Source organism: Colletotrichum siamense (assembly GCF_013390195.1).
Source record: "Colletotrichum siamense strain Cg363 chromosome Unknown KSG_Cg363_contig03, whole genome shotgun sequence".
Taxonomy (NCBI): Eukaryota; Fungi; Ascomycota; class Sordariomycetes; order Glomerellales; family Glomerellaceae; genus Colletotrichum; species Colletotrichum siamense.
In genome coordinates, this window is record NW_023501016.1 from 2,369,420 (window position 1) to 2,391,865 (window position 22,446).

The following is a 22,446-nucleotide window of genomic DNA, read 5'->3' on the forward strand; positions in this document are numbered from 1 at the left end:
ACACGTTATTTAATCTTCTTCGGTTCCCACTTTGCTTCGTCTTTTCCCCAAGCAAGCCTTCTTGTTTAGACCATCCATCCATCTGCCTGCCTCCCTCCCTTCATCACCCCGGTCCAGCCACTTCGGACGGGTGTCCCGACGACGGCGTGCGCAGGCGATAAGATTTTCTGTCCGTGCAAGTCAGTTCCCAGCAGAAATACCAACCACACACACCACAAAACTCCCCGAGCGAGTCGAAAAAAAAAAAAAAAAAAAAGAACGAGGGAGCCCCCCAACGGACCCCTACCTCACCATACCTTACCTGGTGATAATTAATACCAACCGCATGAACCGCAATACACGAACCAACACCCTTTTTCTTAACCGCCAGCCACCCCCTCAACCAACGAACCAAAGGAATCCAGGAAAGGGGCCTTTTCTTCTTTTCCAACGGCGCATACGCACATAGGGCTATTTAGACGGGACAGTTTCCCTTCTCTCACCCCATTTCTCGATCCATAATCCGGCCCCTCTTACCGTAAACGAAAAGACAAACTACGAGGCCCTCGTCTCAATTCGTCGTCAACGCCGTCCAGAACGCCCACGTCACGAGACCAGCATCCGTCTTTGGATTGGGTTGAATGTTCCGCTCTGCTTAGAACCCAGACGCCGCGCTTATCGTCTGCCGCCAGCTGTCCGCCACCCCGAAGCCCAGCGCGGCACTCCCTTGCACACTGAAGAGCGTCGACCAATAAGATGGAGTCCCCTCACCACATGGGCATCCGGGAGCTCAATGTGAGCAACTGGCACGCTCACAACGGCCTGAACACTTTCAACCACGCTGTCCCGGCCATCAAAACAAGCGCAGGTAAGAGACAGGGTTTCTTTCTTTCTTTTTTCTCCCTTCTTGTCTGCCTCGTTGCAATTTTTGAGGCTCTTTTCCAGTTCTTGGTTTTCTTTTGTCTTGGCTACTCTTCTTCAACGACATCTCTCCCCCCTCCGTCTTGGCACTTCATCGCTTCGCCCGCATCTCATCAACACCTCGAATTCACCAACCCTGGCAAATCGTCAACTCGTATTGTAAGCAACCGCATGCAACACTTGCTTGACTACTGCTCGTGTGTGGGGTCAATATTTGCAAGCACCTAGTAGACGGATCCAAAAGGCCACGGATCCTCGGCTCGCGAGATCCAGACCAGTCTACAAAAACCAATCTCATCTGAAATCTCAACAACCTTTTCCATCTTGTCTCTCACTTCTCACTCAAAACCTCACCTCACACTGCTTTGTGCAACACCACACCACCTCACGCAACCACATAAAGACTAACAAATACCACCAGCCTTCTTCACCTTCCTCCGCGCAAACCTGGTCCTCAACCCCTCAGCAATGTCTTCAAACACGAGCACCCCCGTGCTCCAGCCAACAACCAGCGGCGCCTCCCACCACCGCCCTGCCGCCCCCTCCCCCCTCGCAAACTCCCAAACCCTCGACCCCCTCGACGACATCCCGCCCCTCTCGCTCGAGGTCCTCTCCTCCCGCGACGACAAGGCCGCCGCCCTGCACCTCATCGCAGACTCGATCGCCCAGCAGCGCCAACAGGCCTCCTTCGCCCTCGTCTTCCACCCCGTGCCCCTCGCCGGCCTCTCTCTCGCCCTCGGCGTCGCCTACCAGTACGCCAAGCAGGACCTCGGCACCACTCTCACCCTCCTCTCCGGCGTCCTCATGACCTACCTCCTCGCCATCCGCTACGTCACGTCCGGCTACATCCCCCTCGCCGAGGCCGTCTCCTGGTCCTTCATCCGCCCCGTCCCGGACGCCACCTCCCCCACCGAGGAGGACCTCGTCCTCGGCACCCGCTTCGGCTCCGAGATCGTCGGCGCCCTCGTCCTGCGCCTCGAGCCCGCCGTCCCCATCGCCGTCCCCGCCGGCAGCGGCGGCGGCCGGCGCCGCAACAAGGCCAGCAGCTTCCGCGGCGGCAAGGGCCTCATCCGCGCGTGGACGACCAAGCTGCGCTACCGCGGCAAGGGCGTCGGCACCGACCTGCTCCACGAGGCCGTGCGCATCACCCGCGAGCGCTGCGGCAAGGACGCCGAGGTCGGTTTCGCCATGGAGCACGCCAACAGCCAGATGGTCCTGCCCGAGTTCTTCAACGGCACCTTCCGCAAGCGCGAGCGCTGGGCGGCCAAGACGCTCGACGGCGTGCTGGCCGAGAGGGACATGCTCAAGAAGAAGAGGTGAAACAGCCTTGCCTCTGCGGAATCCGCTTCAGATCTAGCTCGTATGGGGCCCTGGTCTAACGTTACTTCTTAAAACCCTTTTATTGGACACAAAGAAGAAGAAAGAATGTTGATGTCTATCTATTGAGACGAAGTGAAGTGCGTGGGATAGCGTGGGGGCGGTGGGTGGTACTGGATTGAAATCAGACTTAGGTCATCTTATACCCTCAAGAAACTGCGAGGCACATCGCACAGACGAACGATGATAGCTGCAGGGTCTTCATTGTTTTCCCTTCTTTTTTTTTTTTTTTTTTTTTCAAAATACTTTTACTTTCTGGATACCCCTCGTTTTGATTTCACAGTCGTTGGCGGTTTACATAGAACGAGAGACAAGTAAGGTTGAGTCTCTGGTGGACCTTCACTATGAGACCGGCCCAGAGGTGCGGGACCAGCAAAGACATCAAAAATGTCTGATCCTTGCATCTCTGCCTAATCAAAATCCCTTCGTTTGGCATGCCACTTGAAACCTTCTTGATTCACTGTTTTGTGTGATGGCGACATGTTCATTTTGTTGTTTATGCTAATCTTCTCGACGCGGCTTCCCCCTGCGGCAGTCTAGCAACCTGCTCGTCATCATCGCCTCTGATGTCCGATGAACGCCGAACGCAGCCAACAGGCACTCTGGCGAGTAGTGGACTTATTGTGAGGTGAGCCCATGTCGATCCAACCCATGATGTTCATACGCCCTCAGCTGGTCCCTCAGCAATCCGTTGAATGGGAGCTTCCGGAGACCAAAGTCATCCCGAACAGCGTCTGTCCGCGTATCCCCCTCGACACAAGTGTATCCTATGACAAATGTGTGCTGTAGCAGCCGTGTTAAAACAGGCTTGAAAAACAGTAGTGGCAGTCTCTTGTCCCATAATGCCGGCGCCTATTTCCATTCTCAACGGATGACCAAACGCGTCTCGAGAAGCTAAAGATTCGCTCTCTCTATTCGTCAACTAGACAGTAGACGCGGATGTCGATCATTCCCACGGAAAAGCTTTACGCGTTCATGGTGATGTGCCGTAACCCAGTAGGAATATCTCTGTAGTAGTTAAAAGGACAACATGTTGGTTGCCTTACTGGCCGGCGCCCTTGCGCTTTCTAGGGTCATACGTCTCCGGATCGAAGCCGTAGATTGGTGCCCCGAGACGTCGGAGGGAGTGGATGACCTGGAAACGTTTTAGCATGAGTTTGCGATAGGCCCACAAGGGGTGCATCTGGCAAGAAGCGCAGGCGGAGGCCAGGAAGTTGGAACTTACGTCGTGGATGGTGATAGTCTTGGCACCGCGGTACTCGACGTATGTAATGCAATCACGGATGATCTGAAATTGCATTAGTCTGGATGGCCTTGAAGAATGTTCGTGGTTCCACACGTACACCCGTCAATCGATCCTTCAGAGCGGAGCGTGCATCGTCGTATATCATAGCCGAGATACGCTTGACACCACCGCGGCGAGCGAGACGACTGGAGGATGAAGGTTAGCTTTTGATTCCGCTTTGAAGAAGTAGGTAGGCTATCGAGAGCATGCGCTGAGGGAGAGATGTGGGAAGAAGGAAGCGCGCACAACGCAGGAGCGTCCTAAGGCCCACTCTCGCTCCTTCCTGATCCTCAACACTAAGTGCAGAAGCTCCTATACTCAGACCTAAGAAATCAGAGAACACAGGCATGAAGTCGAACCCTCAAAAATGAAAAGAGAAATCAAACTCACCGGATAGCGGGCTTGGCTATGTGAAAAGATAGTGTTAGCCATTGTACCCACACGTCTGTAAGACTTTGGGCGATCCAGCACACGTACTAATGCCGCGAATTGTGTCCTTCATAATTTTCCTGCTCACTAGGTCAGTATCTTGATCTCAACTGAACACTGCTGTAGACCTGGAGAATCACATACCGGTGGCGCTTCGCACCTTGTCCTGGGAGAACCTTGCCTCCCGAGACCTTTCCCGTACCCTTTTTTCCACCGCCAGGGCCCCCGCGGGACGCCGGCATTGGCGGCATTGTCGCAAAGTGATCTTCAAGACGTAGCTAACGAGGGTCGTCGATGGATTGTGGTCTGGATAAGATTGAGAGTAGGAAGCCTGTGAGGTGTTGTTTGTGAGTTTGGTAACAAGAAAGGGCGACGACAAGGAAGTTGGTTGTTTAGATATGCCCCCCGGCCGTCGCGACTGCCGTGGCTTGCACCTGCTAGCGCGGGGTGCCCAGGCCCCCAGCAGCTGCAGGCGCGTTCTAGTGTCTTATCAACCTTATCGGCGACTGAACCCCCTGCTTGAAAACAGTGTATATATGCAGAGTATCGACTGCACACTGTGCATCCAAGACAAGCAGTTGCGTTGCGTCATGTTTCATCAGAACCTAGAGCTCCAGGCAGGTGCCACGGGTCTTGGTCTTGGCAGGAGCAAAGACGAGGAGGAAGCACTATCGTATCGAGTGTATCACGTATTGAGCCAAGCGTACAAGGCGAAGAATGTATTGTATTAGAACAGTCTTATGAATAATAACCAAGCAGGAACGAGTGACCTGAGCCCCATCTGAACGCCAAACCGCACCGGGCCATATTTACCCAAGGAGCCCCAATTAGTCAAGGTCTATGGTATTCTCATTCAGAAATGAAGGTGGACTCGCAGTAGCAAAGTCCTTCCTCGGAGATCTCTTGGTCTCCGATCTTAAGCTTCAAGGAAAGCTTGTTCTTTGTCGGGCAGAACTGGCAGGCCGTTAGCTAGTGACTCGACTGCTTGAGTCTACGTGAACTTACTTGGTAGATATATGGCTTGGTGCCCGCCGTTCCAGCTACTATCTTCTTCACGAAGCCAGGAACCTCAGCCAGAACGTCCACCCTGTCGAGTCTCTCCTCCAAGGCGCCCACGATGGAGCCATCGACTGCCTTGCCATCCTTGTCCTTGCCGGACCAGGTGAACTTGATCTCCTCGGGCTCGGGCCACTCGTTGACGCTATCACTCTTGGACTTGGTGTGTGTGGCAGTCTGCGTGACGCCGCCGTAGATCAGCTCGCCGTCCTTGGCGATGCCACCAACGCTAACCACCGTTGAGCCGTACGAGGGCGGCGTGGTGTACTCCATCATGACGGCCGAGTAGTTGGGGCCCTGGAAGTCGACAAAGTTCCACTTGGCGGCGGCGTGGTGAGGCTTCATACCCTGCAGCGCGTACACGTAGAAACCCCTGCCCGTGAAGTTGACGGGGCCCGCCTTGGTGGTGATGGTGCCCTCGACGGCGCAACGGGGCCAGAAGGCATGACGCATGGTGCCCCAGGGCTTAGACAGGTCGGTGCCAAACAGCGTCTTGCCAGTCTTGCCGGCGTGGAAACCGGGCGAGGTGCGGGTAACCTTGAGGTTGACGAGAGCGTTGTCCGAGTTCATGCTCTTGATGGTGTAGAAGGTGCCGTCCGCGGACAGCTCGACGGCGCAGTCGTCGGCGAAGAAGGAGTACCGATCTTCGCTAATCTCGTAATGGTTGAGGGGGGTGGCCTCCCAGAGCATGGGCTTCGAGTTGTTGGGATACCAGATCTTGACGTTGAACTGGCAGGTCGTGCGGATGCCGCTGTTCAGACGGGTGAGGTTAGCAGATAGTCGAGGCGACGATGGGCGTGCGCACTCGCGCGGTTGCGCAACGGCGCGCCAACATACCCAACGTTGCTGTAAATGACCTGGGCCATTCCAATGTGCCCTTCATCACCCATCAGGTAGAAGCTCTGGGTCTCGACCGAGGTGGAGTCGGCGGCAATCCATTTGAGATGGTCCTTGGTGAGCTCGGTGAAGGTGATCTCCTTGGCCTCCTCGGCGACGGACTTGATGGCTGAGGGTCCGTAGATGGGCTCTTGGGTACCCGCCACATCGGCGAGCCTGTAAGAATTGCAGGTTAGCAGGGGCAGTTTGGGACGGGCAAGAGTTGGGGGCGGCTTGGTATGTACTTTTGTTGCGCCCACTTGAACATGTTGACGGTGTCGGACCGGAGAAGTCGGGTTAACGAATGGGTAAGAGTATTAGGTGCGATTCGGAATAGGTGACTTGGGTGAGACAGCAGAGACTTGATCTCCAAAACTTAGCTGCTCGTTGAGTTGTTAAGAAGGAGAAAATGGAAACCAGGCGCTTCAGAAAGGTAGAAGTTGGAGCTGACCGCCCCAAACAATAACTGGCGGAGGGGCCGAGGGGTCATCCCACCACCCAATGACGGTGAAACTGTGGCTAGGGGAGCCTGGGTGGGGCTTTCCTTCCCCGAGCATCCCGGTCGCTTGGACGTTTAGCGGTGGCTAGTGCATAAGGCTTCTAAATTTTCCATCTCCGATCACATTCAGCATCGGATTCGATTGAGTGAGGCTGTTTTGCAAGGCGCATACGGTACTTTAGCTGCCACCTCCCCCTCTACCCGGACTGTCAGAACACCTGCAACACCCGCCCATCATGTCAAAGAGAGGAGCCGCCGTGGCCGACCAGGTCGTGAAGCTCATCGTCGGCGCCGGCCAGGCGAGTCCCAGTCCCCCCGTCGGTCCTGCGCTGGGTAGCAAGGGTGTGAAGTCGATGGACTTTTGCAAGGTGAGGCTGCCCGCCCTCGATCCCTCGATCCCAATGCTGCGACGAACACATGGCCACCTGCTGCCCAACAACCGTGCTCTGTTCTTTTTAGGGTGGCATCGGTTCGACCATGCCTTGGAAGACATCAATGCTAACGGGGCTTTCGATATAGGAGTTCAATGCAAGGACGGCAAATTTCATCGTCGGCACGCCGATGCCCTGCCGAGTCACGGTTCGCGGCGACCGTTCATTCCACTTCGACATCCGAACGCCGCAGACGTCGTGGCTGTTGCTGAACGCCGCCGAGGTGCCGATTGTGCCAGTTGGCAACAAGAAGAAGAGGAAGGGCGCATCGAACCCCGGCAAGGAGACAGTCGGCACCCTCAGCTTGAAGCACGTGTACGAGATCGCCAAGATCAAGCAATCCGAGACGCGCCTGTCAGGCCTCAGCCTCGAATCTCACTGCAGGTCCATCATCTACCAGTGCAGGACGATTGGCCTCAATGTCGTGCCATAGGGTGATCACTCTCGGCCACAACCTCGACAAATCGATTTTCTACGTTACATACCCTCATCAAAAACGGAGTCAGGCGCGGAAACCATCCAATTGTATACCATCTCCCTCACCAAGAAAAGAGCGCCTGTGTTGTTGTATTATATCAGAGAGAGACGGGGTAGAATAGTAACAGGGAAGATTGTATGTTGTACGATGCAATGAGAAATTTCAACGGCCAAATTGTGGCAGATGGCTGCCACGCTTCTGACGTTGGTCGCGTGGTTTAGCGGCAATTGCGACAGGAAGCGGCTGCGGTTCTGGTGTGTGCGTGCTTAGTTCCGAGTAGGCACTGACTTCGACCATGTGTCTCGTCTTGGGAGAGCTGAAGTCTGTTCTCGCGTTCTTGCATGTCTCCAATGACTCTGGGCTGGTTAGCTGTCCGTGGGCAATCGAAACGACCAGCGGAGTGTCCGATGGTTCGGAATAAGCTTGACAGAAGGTCGAATAGACTATGACGAAATTCAAGCTGCAACAATACGGTCTGTGAGCTGTGTAGGTCGGATTGGCCAGAGTCTAATACGGGGCGAGAGGGGAGAACTCTCCATGAGCCGAGCTCCTGGAAGTGTGAGAAGGTCGATCAGAGGTCCAGAACGAGAATACAAGCGGGTTGCCAGCGCATCAGTGGGGAATCTTGGGTTTAAGTGCCAGAAGCTTCGTGCAAATCGAGATCACATTTGGGGAGTTGGTTCAGATGCAGATGTGTGAGGTAAAGCCAAGTCATGTGCTGCAAGGTACTGGCTGCTGAGCTGCGTAGTGCTGACGTTACCTACGATGAGTGTGTGAGGGAGTTCCCATGCTTTTGGTTATGTAAGGCGAGTAAGGGCCTAAGTTACCTTGAGGAACGAACGGTGCAGCACCGGCGCTTCGAAGCAGGCAACCAGCTTTGCATTGAGTTCCATCCTCAGCTTCCCCGCTGGGTGCGACGAGGAGAGAGGTCCAGGCCCAGGCAATCGTCCAGGTTCAGCGTCGATTGCCTGCTGGCTTGCTTGCATCGAAGCCCACCTTGCCCCTGGAAAGCGGCGCTGTACCTGGACAAACGGTTCCATCGCATCACATCGACCTGTCAGCTGCACAAGAGGGCTTCCAAGGCTTCGCCAGGGTGGAACCGATTCGATGCCGGACACATGTGACGGAACAATGGCTGTTTTCATGCTGCAGTTAGCTGCAACACATCAGCACCTACGCCACAGTGCTGGGCTCGTCGCCGGGTCGGGCTGGAACCGGAGTTGCGGCGGTACTGCGGTACGTCTCGGTATGTAAGTACTGGTGAAGTGAGTGAGTGATTGACCGGGCCTGTGGAGGTCTTGGTCCGTCTGTTCCTGTCAATCATTTCATCAGAACCCCGTCTGTTAGCCGAGAGCTGACAGAGAGCTGCTTCGTCGCGGCTCGTGTAAGCCGAAGGATGACGGGATAATGGTGGGAAGACGGGACGTGCATCTGGCATCCACGTTCTTTCGTTTGTTGTGAGGGAGGGCGACGACGGGTTTGGATTGGTCTGGGTTGTTTGCTGTTGAGCTTGACTCGTTCATCCCGGTCCAAAGGAGTGGTTTGCATTGCCAAATAAGATGGCGGGCAATACCTAATAGGTGTTTACGTTGGAGGGAGGGAGTGATTCATGGATGCCAGGAGGAAGGAAGCTGGAGGCGAGGAAAGAGAAAATTCTTTCCATCCATTGTAGTCATTGATGGGGTGGGACGGACCGAACAGCAAACAGCCAAGACCCGGCTGTCAATATCGATTTTGTCTTGGGGTCCTGTGAGATTCGTAAAAGTGGTCAAGTACCTTGCTGCATGTGTCACGGCTGCAAAGCCGAGAAAAAGGACAAGCCCTCTGGAGAAAAAAAAATAGAACATCGAACATTCCGATCACCACAGGGACAGGAAGGCTTCCAAACAGGCAGGGCAAGACAGGGCAGCAGGGCAGAACAGCAGGGCCTTGCGGCTGGGTCCTGATGCAGATACGCGCAATGCATCCATGATTTGGGGGGGCTGCCAAGTATTGCTCCCGTTTCCTAGGCAGTTTCCAAGCGGCCCCAAGCCGACTCCCGACCTGCCCCCAGTGGTCTTCAGCGGTTCCACGACCCAGAAGCCCAGAAGAAGGCCGAAAAGGCTCCATTCCGGTGTTACGGTGTCTTATCCAGCCCACCGCCTCCCCCGATAAGGGACGCCGGCCCCGACCAGTCAGCTTGTATCTTTTTCCTTCTCATCAGCCTGTGATGGGACTGGGAGTACCGGGTACCTCCTCCCGTCGCTCTCTGACTGGCGGCGCGGGTTGACGGGCAACTAGAAGGACCCGTACCTTTTGAGAATCTGATGCAGCAGAAAAGGTCCAGTCACGATGCCGACCTGTTCCATACCTCCGACTTTCCTACCTGAGGCAAGTAGGTACTTTCGCACACGCTTACTTAGCCTTTGGGCAGGCAAGCACGGCAGAGTAAGTACTTACACACAAGTACTCGCTCACCTTCACAAGGCTTGGTATTACACAGCGACTGCGATGCGGATGCGACTGCGACCACAACTGCTACAAGTCACAAGTGACCCATGCGGTGCATTTTAGCTGTAGTCAGAGCCCCACCATCCGCAATTGGCGGCATCCACACACACTCTCTCGCTGCCCGTCGTGTCCCTGGGTATCCGTACTTTTCTCTTTCCCAAGCCCGACTTTGTGTGTGAATTTGTTTGATTTCTTCCCACTTGCCTCAACTCTCCCCGCCTCAAACACCAGCCTTTACCAAACGACACGCCCGAGTAGACTATCTTCATCCTTTCAGTCGGGGTCATGGCCGCCCCGTCTCCACCTCGCGATCCTCAGAAGGAGGAAATCAAAGTCCCAGGTACAAACGCCCTATCCTTCCGTCTGTTCCGGAGCGCAACCCCGCCCTCGGTTCATCTGTTGCGCATGTCACAGTCACACAGCACCAGCACCAGCACCAGCACCAGCACCCGTACCAGCGCAGCAAGCAAAGCACAGCATAGCAGCACCTTGGAGGAGCGCGCCCAGGCAGTCTACCTCAGTCCGGCCGATCCTCCTCTCACTCTTCACCCAACAGACAGACAGACAGACAGACAGATGCCCATGCCCACCCTCGCTCAAAGCCAAAGCCCAAGCTCATGCCCAAGAAATCTCGTGCTGACCGCTGCGCTTGTCGCAATGCCCAGAAATCACACCCAACGCGCTCAATACCTCCTCCGATGCCGACAAAGACGACAAGATGCCCCCTCAGGATGCGCCCGCCGTCCGCTTCGCTTCTTCCGTCCAGGAGATCACGCCTACCGTCACCACGACATCACCAACCGACACCCAGTCGCCCATCGATGCCGCTCTCGGAGACGCTTCTCTCTCAGAGGTCACCCCCGATCAGCTGAGAGCTCTTTCCAAGTCCCTCCAAGGAGCACCGTTGCAGCAGCGCCGGATGAACGTCTTTGGCTTTGAGCCATACTCGCTGCCCGCATCACGCGTATGTACAACTCATGCCCATTTCGTCCTCTCACATCCTTAGCTTGGAGTATCTTGACGTCGTCTGCTTTTTGCTTGGGCTTTCGCCCCGGATGCTCTACGTTTCAAAGCACATACCTCCCGTCCTTCCTGCCTTACCCCTCCACCTATACCACCAACACCGCCTCAATGTTTAGGCCCCTCTTCCCCGGACACATCGTATGCTGCACAACTACCAAGGACTGGTCTCAATGGCGCCTCTAAGCAGAGGCATCCATGAAAAGTCTCTTGCCTTGCCTCAAGCCACCTATTCCAACCTACCATGTCCACTGCGTCGCACACGCCAGCCTGCACCACCGGCTCTTACTGACATCTCTCCCCTTCGACCAGGTCTGCTCGCGCGAAGAAGAGTCCGACAACAGCAGGCTCCCGACCCCGAATTCCAGTGGTCCGAAATCGCCGCGTTTTGGTCCGGTGCACCCGATGCAGTCACCTCCCCTGACCCCGGCGGGTACCGACCCCCAAGATCCGACCAAGAAGAGCGTTAGCCATGACGATGCCCGGAAGACCACCTCGAGTGAGCCTCAGGTTATCACCCCGCAGGCTTCTTCTTCTCATGACACCTCGCCCCCGTCGTCGACAAGAAAGAGCATGCCGGTCCGCGCAAAGTCGACCGAGCAAGTTGCTCAACGATCAGCATCCGCAGAAGACAGAGATCCCGACGCGAGATCGCACAGGAAAGGCATGTTCTCTATCGGCCCCGGCGGATCCGTGCCTGTCTCCCGAGAATCTAGTCCATCTCGGGCTTCAATGTACTACTCCAAGCCGATGACGCCCGGCGGAGATGCCAATGACCCGTATGCCGCCCACAAGCGCCAACCCCAAGCTCCAAACCCTCAACGTGGGACTATCGACTCGAGATTCGTCTTCTCCAGGAGAAAGAACAAGCATGGGTCCCCTTCTGGCTCAACGTCAAGCCTTGGTCGTACTACCGACAAGCGTCACTCCGGGATATTGGGCAATCTGAAGGGTCACGGTGATGAGCTGCAGGTCCCTCACGACGATGCGGCTAGCATCTCTAGCCGACAAGGGTCATTTGCAGACTTGAAGAGATTTTTCAAGGTCGGCGGTCACCACAAGATGAAGAGGGAAGCTTCACCCTCTTCGATTCGCTCTGGCGCCAAGACTCCACCTACAAGGTCTTCTGCTCATCAGCTGCCCTTTGGTGACGATCATGGATTGACCTCGAAGTACGGCAAGCTCGGCAGGGTCCTTGGATCTGGCGCTGGCGGATCTGTGAGGTTGATGAAGAGGAGCGAGGACGGCGTGGTTTTTGCGGTCAAGGAGTTCCGTCCCAGACATTCTTACGAGACCGAGAAGGAGTATGTGAAGAAGTTGACCGCCGAGTTCTGCGTTGGTTCCACTCTACACCACGGCAACGTCATCGAAACCCTTGATATACTCCAGGAGAAGGGCAAATGGTACGAGGTGATGGAATACGCACCTTACGATCTCTTTGCCTGTGTCATGACTGGTAGGATGACACGGGAGGAGGTCGGCTGCTGTTTCCTGCAGATCCTCAACGGCGTGACATATCTACACAGCATGGGTCTGGCTCATCGGGATTTGAAGCTTGACAACGTCGTGGTTAGTGAGCACGGTATCATGAAGATCATCGACTTTGGCAGTGCCCATGTCTTCAAGTATCCGTTTGAGAACGATATTGTTCTTGCCTCAGGTTAGTAGCTACGCTTGCTTACCGTGACTAAAAGCTAACTTTAGCAGGCATCGTGGGTTCGGACCCGTATTTGGCCCCTGAAGTCTACGACGAGCGAAAGTACGACCCTCAGGCCGTTGACATCTGGTCCCTCGCAATCATCTACTGTTGTATGAGTCTGCGCAGGTTTCCCTGGAAGGTTCCTCGTATGACCGATAACTCATTCAAGCTGTTTGCGGCTGAGCCGACTCCGGGTCACGATCCGAAAAAGCTGATCATGCCGTCCAAGTCAACCAACGACCTCTCAAATACACCGCAACGGGATATGTTTGAGGATGGCAAACACGAACACAAGCACCATCACAAGTCGGAACACAAAGAAAAGGAAAGCGAGTCCCAGCCCGCTCAGGGCACCACCACCACGACCGTTTCCTCGGGCAAATCCGACGGGCAGCAGCCAGAGAAGAAGGAGGTCATCAGAGGCCCATGGAGAATTCTGCGCCTACTTCCCCGCGAGAGCCGACACATTATCGGACGCATGCTTGAGATCAAGGTCAAGCAGCGAGCGACGATGCAGGACATCATGGAGGAGCCTTGGGTTGCGAATACGGTCATTTGCCAACAGCCCGAGCCGGGTCGTGTCATTCACGCTGAAGACCACGTTCACACTCTGGAGCCGCCGGCGCCCCAGAAATAGACGGCGAGACAATGGTTCCGAATGAAGTTGAAATTGCATGTTGATCCCGGCGTTTAGGATATCAGGGAAGGAGAGCGGAACTGGGATTGGGCGCGGGTGAGAATTGGCATGGCATGAGCGCCCCGAGGGTGACGATACAGCGATGACTCTCTTATTTAGAGCGGGTGATTTGGGTGTTGCGTTCAGAACAGTGTAGATGGCAGCGGCAGCTCACGGGCTTGAATCATTTCAATGACATTAGATAGGTAGATAATACTAGTTGGTGTGAGACGACAGTGTTCTGACCTTCTGCTTGTGATCGTGTGAGAGCGACTTGCCTAATCTGGCAAACAAGGTGTGATGCGGCTTATCTGCTTATCGTTGACATGATGTCGCGATTCCGCGATCTGATTTGCGAAGTCGGAATGAGCCGCCGTCCTTCCTCGGCCCGACGGGGGGTTGGACTGGACGGTGGTGGTGGGGCACCGGGAAAATCTTTCGGCCGATCGACCCAAAAAATTGTCGACTTTCTGGAAGCTCTTGGAATAGCTTCAAGGCATAAAGTTCGTTCCCCGTACCCGCCTCCCAAACTCGTTGTCCATCCACTTTTCCTCCTCACGTTGCAGTTGCGCTTCAGTCACTGATCAATTTCAACCGTCACAATGGTACGTTGCGTCCCTCCGTCTTGCGATTTCGCAGTCATACGGCGAGGTGTTTCTGTTTTTTTTGCGCCCAATGCCTTTGGGAAGGACGCCAATTGACGGCGCTTTTGCGCTGTCCTTATCATGGAAGAATTGAGAATGTAGTCTAACGCACCATGAATACAGGCCACCTCCGTCCGCTCCATCCGCGCCCTCGTGCCCCTCCTGGACCGCGTCCTCGTCCAGCGCGTCAAGGCCGAGACCAAGACCGCCAGCGGCATCTTCCTGCCCGAGTCCAGCGTCAAGGAGCTCAACGAGGCCAAGGTCCTCGCCGTCGGCCCCGGCGCCCTCGACAAGAAGGGCAACAGACTACCCATGGGCGTCGCCCAGGGTGACCGTGTTCTGATTCCTCAGGTGAGCTTTCCTCTCTGTCTTGGAAACACGGCGATGTGTGACGGGATGTGGACAAGTATGCTGACGAGGTTCAATACAGTTCGGCGGTTCCCCCGTCAAGGTCGGCGAGGAGGAGTACCAGCTCTTCCGCGACAGCGAGTAAGTTTACCGTTCCCTTCTCCCTAGGTGTCATCATGCACCTGTACATACCAGCGGCAATAGTCTGCTGTGCATTTGCTCTCGGGGAGCGATCAAGTTTCGAAGACCAAACGATAGCTGACCGGGTGTGCGCTTCAGGATTCTGGCCAAGATCAACGAGTCGTAAGGAAATGTAATTGTAAGGATATGATAATGTAAAACAAACAAAAATCAACTCTCCCGGATCAAAAAAAGAGGATACCCCACGATTTCAACGATTTCTTGGCGTGTACAATACTGTGTATCAAAAGGAAACAAAACTTCTTAACTCTCCCCCCCAACAGCGAGCAGCATGAATACGCAAGAGGACAAGGGGCGATTTGCTATTGTGTCAGCATTTTTGACATAGACCTGATGTCGTGTTTGGGTATGCTTGTAGCTTCCGTGGGCGTTTGGACGAAAGAAGGCGAAGTGGCATCGGAGGAGCTGACGACGGTTGAGCTTCAACTGAATCAACTCGGCTCTCATGGACCTCTGACCCGGTCTACCTACCCTCTGTGGAGAACCCCGCGCGGTTTGACTCATGACAAGACCTTCTCCCCTCTCCAAGATGGTCGCTATTCTCGCCTAAACAACGCATTATGTGTGTGAGTCCAAAAACAATAGTGTCTCGAACACCTCCCAATGACATTCCACGACATGGCGTACGTCATCTACTCGCTACACTGACGGCTTGTCCCCTTTTTGCCAAGACCGAAGGGGTTGGACGAAGGACGGTCTCTGAGGCAGAGGAGCTGCGCTAGAGAGGCAATGTCGCTCGCATATTGTCTGTTCTTTTGGACCGGTGTGCAACAATGCGTTTCTTCCGTGCATTTGTCCCATTCCACGGCCCGTATTGTTGTTCGTAAAGAAAGGGAAAAGTGAATCAAGTGGCTTGCGTATTGTTTCTTCTACTCTCCCCAGGTCTGCACATACACGAGCTCGGACCGGGCGAGGATCTACTTTGCATACGAATCGGCGTCATTGGAGAGGCATGGGAGTTGGCGATTCAGTGAGAGTGACACAGCCGCTGCGGTTGCGGCTGCGCTGTGCTGCGGTCCGCGAAAGATATGGGGAGGGACGGGGGCTCGGCGAGTGCCCGAGTCAATCAGTGTTACCAAACTGTTCTGTTTGTGTGTTTGTGTACGTAGTGCGGAAACGAAAGCGCTGCAGCGGATGCCCTTCGGATAGTAGGTAGTCAGAGTGACGAATCATTAGCAAACAGATGAATATACGCATATTGAAAGCCCATGTGGATGGTATGGATTCATGGGTTAGTTAATTAGACGGGGATTGAGAATTCGGCCAAACAAAGCAACGAGACCACTGAGCGATAAACAAAACACACAGGAACAAGGGTGATGAGATATGGATAATGGTGAACGGGAACGAGTGAATGAACGAGCGAATCGGAGCAGGGAAGCGAGAAGTGGGAGTCCGAGATGTGGACGGAGTTGCGCCCACGGGAGACCCGGAGTTCCCACCTCCTATTTTCACACGCAGTAAAAAAACGAACCATGGCCCATGGGTCGAAGATTCAAACTGGGCCAGGCATTGTGCAGCGAGATTTGAGGTTCGCGACCTGCTTGATGTTTTTTCCTTTCTGCCCTTCTCCTCCCTGCTGTGCGTGTGTATGTACTCCTTGCTGCGTCTAGACAAGCGCCAGCGTCTCGGCATCGGAACGACGGAGATCGAATCGCAGCTTGTTTCTCATCGGCTTCTGAAATCTGATTCAGGGAGGCAGGGCGGCTGATGGTGCTCGATGTGGGGAGGAAAGGAGCGCAGTAGTTGAATTCGGCAAGGTCACGAAGGTGGCGGCGGCGGCTGCTGCTGCTGCTGCTAGAAAGGACTGGCGGCTGCGTGGCTCCAGCTGCCAATCGGGAGGCGTTTGCATGTCTCCGCTGGCGCGCGATCTGGGAAACGGAGCAGCCTCAAACATCGGACGGGGCCCGGGGGGAGGGAGAGTGTGCATTGGGTGTTTGCTGTTCAGTGCAGCCGGCAACAGTTTGCGCACTCTCCCGTCTCCCGTCTGCCGTTGCAATGTTGCGGTGCCATCAATCAAGAAATCTCACGGAGACAGGGAAAGCCGCTGATGACGGCGCTGGCGCGTGCGAGTCTTCGGTTCCACCGTCCACGAGTCCAGTTCCCAGAACCAAGGTTCCAGCTTGTAAAGCCGTCTCCGTCGACAACGTGTACCGTCACCACTGTCCCAGTGTTTTGTGTGGTTTCGTCACGTTGTGTTTCCTTGGTCCGTTCGTTCTGGCCGCCTCTGTGTTTGCTTGTTTGGGTCGCAGGCCCAGTTTTAGGGTGTCAAGCTTAAGGGCTTAAGTTGCTTAAGTGCGTTTGAGAAGGAGGAGAAATATAGGGGAGGTACCCAGTGCAGCAGCCATCAACCCACGGCAAATGTTTCCCAACGGCCCTCGTCCGTTTACCTCCCCTCCCCCCGTGCCCCCTAATGTTAAGCTTACTGTTTACACTACTGCAAGGCACGCACACTGGACGAACCTGTAGCGCGTGTCTTTTGGAGGCTTGAGGCTCGCCGGGAAGACAGATCAGCCATAATCCGTCAACGAGCCCGTCACCCAACATCGGGCAGCAGCCGACGGGGGTACGGACACTGATAGTCAGGAGTTGATTGGAATGTCTCGCTCGCTTCCTTCGTTTGTTGGTCGCTTTTGCTCCTTCTAGATCACTTTCAGACGAACCGTCTAATAATGACCCCCTTCCCGCCGCCCTGTCAGATGGCAGAGCAAGTACCAGCAGGATTAGGTAAACCGCCAACCAACAATGCCGTAGGTTACATTCACAGTCTGAAGTCAGCCTGGCCCCCTTCACGTCAGGCTTTCGCGACGTCGTAGTCGTCGTCGAAAACCACCCCCAAAAACAGCCAAGATGGCTAAGCTGTCACTCCTCCTCAGTCTTGCCCCTGCCCCTGGGGTCCAGGTTTCCCCTCCGACGAGGAAATCAGCGCTGGCGCGTTGCTCCAGTCTGAATTGTTTGATTCCTTGGAAAACCGAGGGTCAGAAGGGACCCGCTCCGAATCTGTCATTTCGGCTTCCGATATTGCTGGAGCCTGCTGTCGACAAGCTTCAGGGGATCGACGCCCGGCTGGAGGACGCGGCGCAATGCGATGGAAATCAGCACGCCGCTTCAGCCTCCTCGGGAGACCCTCCACCATCACATTTTATCGGGGAGAATCAAGGGGAAAAAAAAATTCGTTCTAGTGCGGACCCTCTCATCTGCATCCTTCAGAGTCTAGACGGTCTGTCTGCCCTGGTCCCATCCCGTCTCCCGAGATCGAATGTGAGAGAAACCACGAGAGAGATGAGAACATGATTGGGAGGAAGAGGGGAGGGCCAGAGTCCAACAAGACTGTGCAAAGGCCGGCGGATCCTCAAGGCTGAAGGTGAGGGAATTCATCCCATGGTACCTAGGTACGGATACGGATATCTGTACTGTGTTGCTATCCCTGGATGCTGTTATCTGTACCTGCCAGGGGTGGAAGGTAAGGCAGGGTAAGATGGGATGAGATGCATCATACCCAAGGTCCCAAAACGCAACCCTAAAAAAAAAGCTACAAACCAGCGCGCGTCTATTCGCCCGGCCTCGGGCTGTTTATCATGTCGATCATGTTTGTCGTTTCTTGTCTGAAGCTGCCGCTGCAACTGCAGTCTGCACCATCACCACACCACTGCAACCCACAGCAGCGCATGCGTACCGCCCGTACCTGGTGCCTGACAGACATGGAGGCTACAGCAGCGACTCAGGGCCAGAAAATCCCACGGTTTAATTCCCCGAGCAGAAGACCTACACTAGAGAGCCCTGCCCTGGAGAGAGAGAGACACTAAGAGAAGGCGCCCCGCTCCGGCGCCGCCCCTCCTCCGTTTCATCTTTCCCTCCCCGTTTGCCCGCTAGCGCACGCCACGGCACCCTGCAATATGAAATCGAAGGCAACCCGTAGGCTTGTTTTGCCCAACACCTGGCCCGGGACTGCCATCGGCTTCTCTTGGCATGGGCCAGCGTTGCAGCAGTCCTGGGTTCCCGGACGCCGTGGCCATGATCTGACCCTCTCTGCTGGGTACCGTACGCCGTCCGTACCTTACCTGACCGTCTCATTGAGCAGCAACCAGCTTTCTTTCTCTGTTTCTCTCCCGCCCGCGGCAATTTGCTGCTGTTTGCTGATGAGCTCCTCCTCCTCCTTCCCAGTTCCTCCTCGGCAGAACTGCGCGCTAGCGCCACTGCATGTAACCTGCAAGGCGGGAACATGGGGGCCTCTGCACCGAGCATGGGGGCGGGCTGAAAGCACACTGGACAGAGACGAGATGAGATGGAGACTTGGGCTATTCCCAGGGCCCTACCCTGGGACCATGCAGGAGCGGACCTGCAGGTCCAAAGGGGGTGCAAGCGGGTTGATTGAGTGAATCTGGGTGAGTGAGTGAGCGAATAGCTGCACGAGTACAGTCTCTCTCCCTGACCTGAGTCCCTCGCTCACCCTCTCCCAGTCCAGTCCCAACTCCCAAGACCACCCAAACGCTCCTAGCCCTCCCGTGGACCAGGCACCATGACTCCATCCAACAGGATGACGAGGGCGGCTGCAAAGCCCTGGCTCCCCTACTTTTTTAAAATCGGGCCTAGTTTTTGGCTGACTTGTCATGGAAGGCTGGGGTTGTGGTCTGTTGGTTGGATGATATAAACCCATCGAGGCATCTCGCCCTCGATAACGGGCCTCCCTTCTTGCTCTCCTGGCTCCATCGACTTTCTGTACACCACAGCTGGCCGCTGATACCACACTCCCTTCTTGTTCGTCTCTGCTCAGTCTGAACGAACGTTCCATTCCTTATACAGAAAACATATCTCGGGCCAAGTCCTTTTTTTGCACTTGCCCTTCATTCGCTCCACTTCTTCTCATCGAGAAAAGTTGCTGTTGAACAGTCCGCTCCTTGCACACACACACATCGTCTAAGCCAAGCGCTTGAACAACCCATTCACGGTCCTTCCCTCTAGACCTTCGAACCCTTTTCGACCTCGACCAAACTCCGATCTCGGAAACTTCGACTCTCAGCAGGCCTGCTACAGAAATATCGCATTCGATCAGCATCACTTCTTGCACAAAAGTCACAACAGGATACCCACCTTTTTACCCACCATGCAGTTCCTCACCGTCGCTCTGGCCATGGCCTCCGTCGCCAACGCCCACACCATGCTCTCCAAGCTCTACATCAACGGCGAGTCTGAGGGAGATGCCACCTGTATCCGTACCCCCATGGAGGGAGACATCGCCACCTCTCCCGTCGCCGGCCTGACCAGCGACGACATGGCTTGCGGTAAGTTCTTTTCCTGATCCATCGTGCTTCTAGCGTCTCCACCAATATCCCAGACCACGCTCAGACTTACACGCATCCAAAAACAACATCATGAGTTTGATACTGACGCACTCGCAGGCAAGGATGGTGCCAACGCCGTCGCCTACGTCTGCCCCGCCGCCGGCAGCTCCAAGCTCACCTTCGAGTTCCGCCAGTGGCCCGACGCCCGCCAGTCCGGCTCCATTGACCCCTCCCACAGGGGTCCCGTCTCCGTCTACCTCAAGAAGGTCGACGACATGTTCACCTCCGCCGCTGCCGGCTCCGGCTGGTTCAAGATCTGGGACGACGGTCTCGACAGCGAGGGCAAGTGGGGTGTCGACAGGCTCATCGCCAACAACGGTCTCCTGACCGTCGAGCTTCCCTCCGGCCTCCCTGCCGGTTACTACCTTGCCCGTCCCGAAATCCTCGCCCTCCACCAGGCCGTCTCCCTCAAAGACCCCCAGTACTACGTCGGCTGCGCCCAGATCTACATCGAGGACGGCCCCTCCGGATCCCTCGACATCCCCTCCGAGTACGCCGTCAGCATTCCCGGCTACGTCGACGGCTCCGAGCCCGGCAACAACTGGAACCTCTACGACAGCTCCCAGAACCCTTCCACCACCTACACCGTCCCCGGCCCCAAGCCCTACAGCCCCAGCGGTTCCTCCTCCGGCGTCATGGCCCTCGCCGCCAAGGACATTGAGGGTGCCGTCCCTGCCAACTGCCTCCTGAAGGTCGGCAACTGGTGCGGTGTTCCCCTCGAGACCTACAGCACGCAGGTTGGCTGCTGGGACCAGGTCGACGCCTGCTACGCCCAGGGTGAAAAGTGCTTCGCCTCCGCTCCCCCCACTGGCTCCAAGAACTGCGACGCCTGGAACTCGGGCATGTGCAAGGTCATCTCCGACCAGTGCACCGCCGGCAACTGGAACGGCCCCCCGGAGAACCAGATCTCTGCCAGCACCGTCCCCGCCCCTGGTGCCATTCCCGAAGCCGTGAACCTCGCCCTCCTCGGCTCCTCCGCCTCCTCCAACACCGGTTCCTCCGCCGCCTCCTCCGCTGCCCCCGTCTCTTCCACCCCCATCGCCTCCTCCACCCCCATCGCCGCTGCCTCCACCCCTGCCGCCTCCGCCGAGTACGCCGCCGAGGACCCCGTCGCCACCTCCGCTCCTGCCGTCAAGCCCACTGCCGTTGCCTCCTCCGCCGCCCCCGCCGCGCCCAGCGCCACCGGCGGCGCTTCCAACGTCTCCACCGACGGCAAGTGCGGCTCCGCCGCCAACGGCCAGACCTGCTCCGGCAGCGGCTTCGGATACTGCTGCTCGCCCATGGGCACCTGCGGCAGCAGCATGCGCCACTGCGGCTGCGGCTGCGACTCCGCCTTCGGCCTCTGCCTCGACAAGTACCAGAACAAGGGCGGCAACAGCAAGCGCCACGTCGCTGCTCACGCCAAGGCTCACCGCCGCCACTAAGCGGTTCGCTGCCCTTCAACGCCTTTTTTACACTCGCATCACATTTTCATCGACGTTATGTGGCATTATGACGATATGAAAGATTCATTCAAAAAGAGACACCACCGACTTTCGCTTCGACAAACTCTGTACTTTAGGGACCAAACTGGGCTTTTTGGGGAGATGGGGAGAAGTTCATTTTTTTGCAACGGGCATACCATTCACACCACGGCCGGGTAGCATTCAAATTCTTTTTTACCTTTTGAGAAGAGCAATGTGTAAAACACGGGAACGGAACGAGACAAAAGGGTGACACACGTCGTATCTCTTGCATTGGGTTTCTGGTGTTTTGTATTCCTTGTTTCTTCGTGCCATTCTTGTACATACTCTATCCATTCAAAACCAAAACATTTCTATGGGAAACTTCATACGCTTGTTGAGCCAAGTTGACACGATCATGCCGCGCATAATGTTGTAGACTGACGGAATATTCCTTGGTTCATTGCAAGGATTGAGAACACGCTTATTATCTCTGCGTGCCCCGCGCGGACTCTCCTACTCCATGAAACCTTCTAATGGGGACGAGTTCTCGGTCTAGTTCTCGTAGCGGTCTTTGATGTAATGCCATTGCGTCCTTACAGCCGGCTCGGCACCAGTCAAGCAACTCAGGCTTCTCGGCCTCCGGAACAGGGTCCATACCGCCGTGCCCGCGACGGCTGAGTGCGGTATAAGCCAGGCTGTAAAGATCAGGCAGCCTAGCGTGAAAAGGCTACCACCGTCTCCCTTTCCCTGACTATGGTTGAAGGTGGAACGGAGGGTGCAGGATGAGGTGCGTCGTCTGTTTATCATACTAATAACTTAAGGCTTAGGTTTGATCCCTCTATCTGCGGACATCTTCATCGTAGGCTTAGAGGTGTTAATGAGATAGAATGATCAGTCGAGAATGTTCAATACGTTCATTCAATATTATGTGAAGTCCTGCAGTGGATCGTCAGAGGACAGAGCTTGTGCTTCTTCTAGCTGTGTCTGGTACATTGAGCGGTACCTCGAAGCTGCCTAGTCCTTTGATACACAATGTTACTGTGATTCGTTCGAGGCCTGGCATCGTTTGTCATCTCATCCATTCGTCCGTTATTCTGTGAGAATACACGCAAGATGAATAGATGTATCTGACGGATACGTGAGATCGGCTGAGAGTCGGGTCTTAGGTTGAACAATCAAATCGCTTCACTGGGCTTAAACATTGACATGGTGGCGGTTGCGAGTCTCATTTGCCCTGGCTTTGTTTAATG

General features: G+C 55.5%; 7 protein-coding genes across 7 annotated transcripts; 5 read left to right on the plus strand and 2 right to left on the minus strand.

Annotated features, from left to right (window-relative positions):
• Window positions 1-735: 735 nt before the first annotated feature.
• CGCS363_v004631 (uncharacterized protein) lies at window positions 736-2,220 on the plus strand (the record flags this gene model as incomplete). Its single annotated transcript, XM_036636480.1, has 2 exons — window positions 736-847; window positions 1,322-2,220. The coding sequence occupies 2 exons, from the start codon at window positions 736-738 to the stop codon at window positions 2,218-2,220; spliced, it is 1,011 nt and encodes a 336-aa protein (XP_036498771.1).
• A 1,099-nt stretch (window positions 2,221-3,319) lies between these two features.
• On the minus strand, window positions 3,320-4,242 carry H4 (Histone H4; the record flags this gene model as incomplete). The annotated part of the gene is made up of 6 exons (XM_036636481.1): window positions 3,320-3,412; window positions 3,503-3,565; window positions 3,621-3,708; window positions 3,953-3,968; window positions 4,040-4,071; window positions 4,136-4,242. The coding sequence occupies 6 exons, from the start codon at window positions 4,240-4,242 to the stop codon at window positions 3,320-3,322; spliced, it is 399 nt and encodes a 132-aa protein (XP_036498774.1).
• A 598-nt stretch (window positions 4,243-4,840) lies between these two features.
• On the minus strand, window positions 4,841-6,191 carry SVF1 (Survival factor 1; the record flags this gene model as incomplete). The annotated part of the gene is made up of 4 exons (XM_036636482.1): window positions 4,841-4,945; window positions 4,997-5,798; window positions 5,885-6,100; window positions 6,169-6,191. 4 exons carry the CDS (start codon window positions 6,189-6,191, stop codon window positions 4,841-4,843), a joined length of 1,146 nt encoding a protein of 381 aa, XP_036498773.1.
• Window positions 6,192-6,658: 467 nt separating this feature from the next.
• On the plus strand, window positions 6,659-7,286 carry CGCS363_v004634 (54S ribosomal protein L19; the record flags this gene model as incomplete). The annotated part of the gene is made up of 2 exons (XM_036636483.1): window positions 6,659-6,790; window positions 6,942-7,286. 2 exons carry the CDS (start codon window positions 6,659-6,661, stop codon window positions 7,284-7,286), a joined length of 477 nt encoding a protein of 158 aa, XP_036498776.1.
• Window positions 7,287-10,106: 2,820 nt separating this feature from the next.
• Window positions 10,107-13,177, plus strand: oca2 (Serine/threonine-protein kinase oca2; the record flags this gene model as incomplete). The annotated part of the gene is made up of 4 exons (XM_036636484.1): window positions 10,107-10,341; window positions 10,487-10,785; window positions 11,154-12,501; window positions 12,549-13,177. The coding sequence occupies 4 exons, from the start codon at window positions 10,107-10,109 to the stop codon at window positions 13,175-13,177; spliced, it is 2,511 nt and encodes an 836-aa protein (XP_036498775.1).
• A 641-nt stretch (window positions 13,178-13,818) lies between these two features.
• On the plus strand, window positions 13,819-14,515 carry CGCS363_v004636 (10 kDa heat shock protein; the record flags this gene model as incomplete). The annotated part of the gene is made up of 4 exons (XM_036636485.1): window positions 13,819-13,821; window positions 13,984-14,211; window positions 14,291-14,349; window positions 14,488-14,515. 4 exons carry the CDS (start codon window positions 13,819-13,821, stop codon window positions 14,513-14,515), a joined length of 318 nt encoding a protein of 105 aa, XP_036498778.1.
• A 4,998-nt stretch (window positions 14,516-19,513) lies between these two features.
• Window positions 19,514-21,175, plus strand: eglD-11 (putative endo-beta-1,4-glucanase D; the record flags this gene model as incomplete). The annotated part of the gene is made up of 2 exons (XM_036636486.1): window positions 19,514-19,691; window positions 19,809-21,175. The coding sequence occupies 2 exons, from the start codon at window positions 19,514-19,516 to the stop codon at window positions 21,173-21,175; spliced, it is 1,545 nt and encodes a 514-aa protein (XP_036498777.1).
• Window positions 21,176-22,446: the final 1,271 nt, after the last annotated feature.